The 6,496-nt window shown below is 40.7% G+C and overlaps 1 protein-coding gene across 2 annotated transcripts in view; it reads left to right on the forward strand.

Moving 5' to 3' along the window:
• Positions 1 to 6,496, forward strand: part of SIPA1L2 (signal-induced proliferation-associated 1 like 2) — a 104,055-nt gene that overhangs the window by 29,510 nt on the left and 68,049 nt on the right. For both annotated transcript variants that reach the window (XM_015413989.1, XM_015413990.1), the window contains exon 3: positions 2,441 to 2,629. In XM_015413989.1, coding sequence (XP_015269475.1) covers positions 2,441 to 2,629 — 189 coding nt within the window. The remainder of the gene's footprint in view (positions 1 to 2,440; positions 2,630 to 6,496) is intronic.

Genomic DNA, 6,496 nt, shown 5'->3' on the forward strand with positions numbered 1-6,496 from the left:
GTCACCCCTCCTCCACCCTTTCCTTGCATGATAATGGAATATTAATCTGTTTTAATGGTTATACATGTGGAACAGAAGTTACAACTCCCAGTTCAGGCACTGGGTTGTTAATCATTATTGTCCTGATGGAAGATCTAATCGCTCTTTGTAAAAACTACTTTGGTGTATGACAAATGATGTGATTTTTTAGAATAAAAATTAGATATATAACAAATACAATACCCAGTCCTTTTCCCCAATGGGGACCTGAAGCTGCATTGTTCTCCTGTCCTCCATTTAATCCTCTCAACAACCTTGTGAGGTGAGGCTGAGAGTGTATCACCCAGCAATTTCTATGCTGAGTTGAGGATCTGAGTATTAGAGACACATGACAGGTTGCTTAAAAGCTCTTGTCATGAAGATAACCTGGTTCAGGGTGTGTTCCAGTTCATTTTTGGCCCTTCAACTTCCATCATCATTTTTAGGTTAGTGGTCAATTTTCAAACATGTAGCATTATTTTCTGAGTTATGCCTGCCACAGAGACCCTTAGCTTCAGTTGCAAATAGCATGGTATGGTGGTAGTTTGTCTCACCTGGGGCAGGATTTTCCCATGCTTTTCAGTTTGGGCCATGATCATCCTGAAGCTGGTGGCCAATTCTGAGTCTCCTAGCTTTTTTCTCTGATGAGTCATGCCTGTAAGTGTGGTGTAGTGGTTAAAGTGTCAGGCTAGAATCTGGGAGACTGAGGTTTGAATCCCTGCTTTGCCATGGAAGCATGCTGGGTGACCTTGGGCCAGTCACACACACTCAGCTTAACCTCCCTCACAGGGTTGTTGTGAGGATAAAATGGAAGAGAGGAGAATGATGTAAGCCGCTTTGAGTCCCCATTGGGGAGAAAGGTGGGATATAAATAAAGTAAACAAACAAACACACTTGGACAGGCAGGCCAGTTCTTTTATTGATTCATGGTAACAGCAAGCCAAGTGATTAGTTCGTTATGATATTTGATTTGGATCAGGGTCATATGCAGGGGGGAGGCAGATGGAATCTTTGTTCAGGGGGCCATGGTGGCTCTCGGCAGGGGTAATCATGAAAAATTATGGTTGGTTTTTAAAGAAATGGGTGTGCCACAACATCTGATTGTTTTGATGTGCAACCTCTACTCTGGACAAGAGACTACTGTTAGGACAGAATATGGCGAAACAGAATGGTTTCCAATTGGCAATGGTGTCAGACAAGGATATATTTTACCTCTCTCTCTGTTCAATCTACATGCAATACATGTCATAAGGAAAGCTGGATTAGATTTAGATGAAGGTGCAGTGAAAATTAGTGAAAGGAAGAATAAGAATTTGAGATATGCAGATGATACCACATTACTGGCAGAAAAAAGTGAAAACTTGAAATGACTCCTGATGAAGGTTAAAGCAGAAAATGCCAAAGCAGGATTACAGCTGAACATCAAGAAGACAAAACTAATGACCATCTGGGAATTATACAGCTTTAAAGCTGATGATGAAGAAATTGAAATTAAGATTTTCTGTTCCTTGACTCCATTATCAATGAAAAGGAAAGTTGCTACTAAGAAATCAGAAGGCAATTGAGACTGGGAAAGGCAGCCATGAAGGAACTAGAAAAGATCCTTAAGTGTTAAGGACGTGTTGCTGGTGACCAAGATCATGATAATTCACACTGAAGTATTCCCCATTACTATGTATAGGTGTGAAAGAAAACTAACAGGAAGAAACTTGACCCATTTGAAATGTGGTGTAGGAGGAGAGTTTTATTGGTACCGTGGTTTGCCAAAAAGACCAATAAGTGGGTTCTAAATCAGATCAAGCTTGAAGTCTCCTTAGAAGCTAAAATGACCAAACTGAGGTGATTGTACTTTGGTCACATTTGGTCACTCACAGGAAAAGACAATAATGCTAGGAAGAATTGAAGGCAGCAAGAAAAGAGGATGATCCAACAGGAGATTAATTCAGTAAAGGAAGCTATGGCTCTCAGTTTGCAAGGACATTTTGGAGGTCATTAATTCATAAGGTCACCCTGGCGAGGAGGGTGGGATATAAATTGAATAAATAAATAAATAAATCAGAGGTGACTTGATGGCACTTGGCACTTAACACATCTCACACAATCAGGGTTAGTTTGCAAGACTTGAGCAAGACTGTTAATGATAGAACTTAATGCACGGCACTTAATGCACACAAAGCAGTGACTGAAGGGCTAAAATGAAGTATAGAAGACTGGTAATTCAGTCTGGTCTTGATTTAGATAGTTAAATTACTTTCTTGTATTTGCTCTTTTGAACATCTGTCTTTATTTTAGTTTTGAAGTTGCCCTGCTAACTTTTGCACAACACCACAATGAATTAACCGCGTGTCTCCCTTTTGCTTACTGAAGACTATGCTAGGGGAGTGTTAGAATGATAAATATTCAGACTTTATTTTTCTTGTAGCTTACAACACTGAGAGGAGCTATTTTAGAAGATGCTATTCCCTCAACTGCTAGACATGGCACAGCACGAGGCCTGCCGCTTAAGGAAGTATTGGAATATGTAATACCAGAACTGAGCATTCAGTGCCTGAGGCAAGCTTCCAACTCACCGAAAGTCTCTGAACAGCTGCTTAAACTGGATGAACAAGGGGTAGGTAATACATTGCATTGCCTGTACTTGTGTGACCATGTGTTATCTTACTGAAATATCTTGTTATTCTGAATGTAACAGACTTGAACCTGTAGCTTGCAGAACTGAGAATTTTCGAAACAATTACCTATAGTAACTTAGCTTCAGAACATTAACCTATTTGCTTGAGACATTAAACTGTCTCAACATTAAACTGTCTCAAGACTCTCCTCCCACAACATAATTTAGTATTCATATTGCAGCAGGATATTACTTGTAGTTAGTCAGCAGGTTCCGGGAAAAGTTTAGAACAGCACAGTATGGAAAACTGCCAATATATAGCATATTTGCAGATTGGACTATATAAGAAAATACAAAATGTATCAGTGTTTAAACCAGAAGAAATGTAGGCATCTAATTTTCCTGTCTAAATTAGCATACTTTATTCACATCTTGGTTGCCAGCATGAGGCTGGCAACCAGTGGGAGACTCTCCTCCCTCCTGAAGTGGGCCCTGGCTGGAAATGTAATGACATCACCTTTGGTCACTGTGTCATCTGCACATTGCTGGTGATACTCGGGTATTAACCAAAACTCTATGGTTTAACCATATAGTATAACCATAGAGTTTTCACTGATTGCTAGAGTGTCACCAGCAATGCAGTGATGTGACTTCTGGTTGTGCCAGAAGTGACATCAGTGCATTGGAATGTTGCCATCCCCCATTTCCCCCCTATTTTCTCCCATTGCCCAGCTGAGTGGCAGTGGGAAGGACCCACAGGGGATGAGAGTTCCTTCAGCAGGCATATAGCAATGCTATTCACAGCAGTAATATTCTTAGTGATGTGAAATGTATACTTTCTAACATAATTAGCATATTAAACTGTATTAACCGTCATATTTATGCAGTGAAAATGTTTAAATGACTTAGTTTTCTACAAGCAAAATTATTTAATACTTGGGGGGGGGGTGCAGAAACTGCTGCATCCTGTATTAAACTGTATTAACCGTCATATTTATCCAGTGAAAATGTTTAAATGCCCTAGTTTTCTACAAGCAAAAATATTTAATACTTGGGGGGGGGGGTGCAGAAACTGCTGCATCCTATTGCTTCCTTAGCACATGCATCTTAATTTTGCCCCATAAAAGAAAGGGGGGGGAGTTGAAATTAAAAAACAAAATTTTGTAATGTATTAACTAGAGATGTGAAGGCCTGGAAAAAAACTGGAAAAATTCTGGAAAAACGTTTTCCGTTTTTTTCCTGAAGCCTTTTTTGTTTTTTTTCCGAAAAATTGGAAAAATTGAAAAAAGAAAAGGAAAAAAATGATTATGGAACATTCTATTTCAACCTGATGAATAAAATATTTTATGACAAGGGGTTCAAATATTTTCCAAATCATTTCTAAAAGTATGTATGGTATCAGATTGATCTAATCTCTGTGCACTGAGGACAAGCAAGTCCTAGGTTACAAACTGAACTCTCCAATGCAAGAACAAGATGCATTTCTTCCTTTAGGAGGTGCTATTGTCACAAGAAAAGAAAAAGGTTTCAGTTTTGTTTTTGCATGTGGGTGGGTATTCTGTTTGTAATAATTGTTTGGATACACTATATTTTTAATATGCTAGTTGTGATAATTTCATGCCAAGTTAAAATGTCCATAGTCATATTTTATGTTCCTAAAGTAACAGAATGACTTTCAATCTAGAAAACAAAAGAAATGCTAATACATCTCTAGTATTAACTCTCATCCCCTGTAGGTCCTTGTCTTAAAGTGTTTCACTTTTTAAAAAAGAAAAAAAGATAATTGGAATTTTTTTCAGTGCTCTCCAAATTTTTCATTGGAAAAATTGGGGGAAAGGCTTAGGAAATGATGAGTCTTCACGCCTCTAGTCGTAACTGCAATCCCGAATGCATAGGTTTAATTTGTACCAAGAAATATTTTTCCATATTTTGTTTTGCCCTCTGTCATGAACTCACTAGGCGACTTTGGGGAAGCTGTGTAATCTTTCAATCTCAGCCCCATCTATATATATGAAAGAAAGTCTCCTCACTGTAAAATCAACGCCCAGGCCAAACTGCTGGACCTAGAGACACCAGATTCGGGGAGAGCACTCCTACCGTGGCGTAGGTGCTCGCTAAGAAGGGATTTTTAGACATTTGACCCCTAAGTGGGTCAAAAGGGGTAAAATGTGCTCCCCCCATTGATTCCTATGCAGCTGCCAGGTGGCTGCCTCCCTGCACCCTCCACTCTCTGACTGGTCAGGTGCAGACTTCAGTGTTCTAAGGTAAAAAAAGCCAACAGTTACAGAGGACTGCAGAGAGCTAATGACAGTTGAGGAAATCAGAAGTGGCCAAGAACCACCTGTGAGGTGAAGCAAAGCTGCTGGCCCAGCCTCTCTGATGGCTTCCAACACACTCCCCCCACCTCCTACACCTAACAGGCGGTTGTCTGTCAGGTGCAGCCCTACCTCCACCGTGGCTTCTAATACTCCTCCCCCTCCTTCTCTTACACTGGACAAGCAGCTGCCTGTCAGGTGTAGGAGAGGAGGTGGGATGCTTACAGCCGCCGGGGAGGTTTGCTCAGCAGGATTGCCTTAACACTGCTGCTGGCCCAGCCTCCCTGATGCCTTTAAATACAATCCCCCCCAACACCAGAAAGGCTGGTGTCTGTCAGGTGTAGGAGCAGGGCCAGGGTATGAATGTTTATGGCGAGATAGTAAAGGACATTTCTAGGAGCCATTTCGATGTGTGCCTCCCCCCTCATGAACCTGAAGAAATGTCCCCCACATCACCACTCCTTCACACCAACTCTCCCTCACACCTCTCACCTCTTACTGCTCCCAAGAAAGCTCCTGGCAAACATCGAGCCAGGTACACTAATGCAACAAGGAGGAGGCAACTTAGGATTGTGGCAAAGACATTTGCACATAGTACTCCTGCAGTGCACTGAGCTGCACAGGCCAAGTACCAGCAAGATCACCCTGAGGTGCTCAGAACAACACAGTCTCCATTTGAGCAAAACAATCCAGGAACACCTGAGGGCAGAACCTCCAATGTGGTCTAGAGAGAGATCCTTCGGTAGAGGAAAAAACACATATGTATGTCTCACTTGATTTCTTACACTACAGTCTTCTCCTTTAGAATTCCTACAACAAATGTCACATTTCAAATTTCGCATCTTCAGTATTATAACTGGATTTACGGAACTTAAATTCCGTAGTGAAGCACGGGTAGCAGGCTAGTGTCTATAATATGAGTATTATAATGCTTACTTTATAAGGATATATTAAGAAGTATTGTAACAGGATAATACATGTGAAATATGAATACCTGAAATATGTTGTCAGGGTGGTAGGAGTCAGTCTCTTATACATATTGTGACTAAGGTGTTCTCACTTTTACTAGCAAAGCGAGAATATTGAACCTTTCAGATGTTTATGTTGTTTACTTATCTATATATACAATTTGTCACTTGTAATGAAGACACAAGACAGAAGCTCCTGGGTTATACTAGACTTTATTAAAGACTCATCAGTAAAATTCTTACTATACTTTTGAGGGCAGGTTGCTGCCTAACTAGCAGCCTTCCCTGGCTCCAAATTGGGCCAGAATTCCAGCTGGCATCATTTATCATGATTTGCACAAAACAGTATAATGAGATTTTTAAGCCTCATCTGCCTCCTCCAGTGTGATGCCCAGAAAACAATTGCCAATTGTCTTACCTATAGTGCATCAACCTGCCCTGTTTCTGCTACCTAGATATGGCCTAATGAACTTAGAGAATGGTCTGAATTACATAGACATACTAACTTGGAACAATGCAGAACAGGTGGGGAGGGGGAGGATCTTTCCATTGTTAATTTGAATGACACCCCACCCCCATTCCTG

Source organism: Gekko japonicus, unplaced genomic scaffold (genome assembly GCF_001447785.1).
Source record: "Gekko japonicus isolate JY-2015 unplaced genomic scaffold, Gekko_japonicus_V1.1 scaffold2174, whole genome shotgun sequence".
Classification (NCBI taxonomy): domain Eukaryota; kingdom Metazoa; phylum Chordata; class Lepidosauria; order Squamata; family Gekkonidae; genus Gekko; species Gekko japonicus.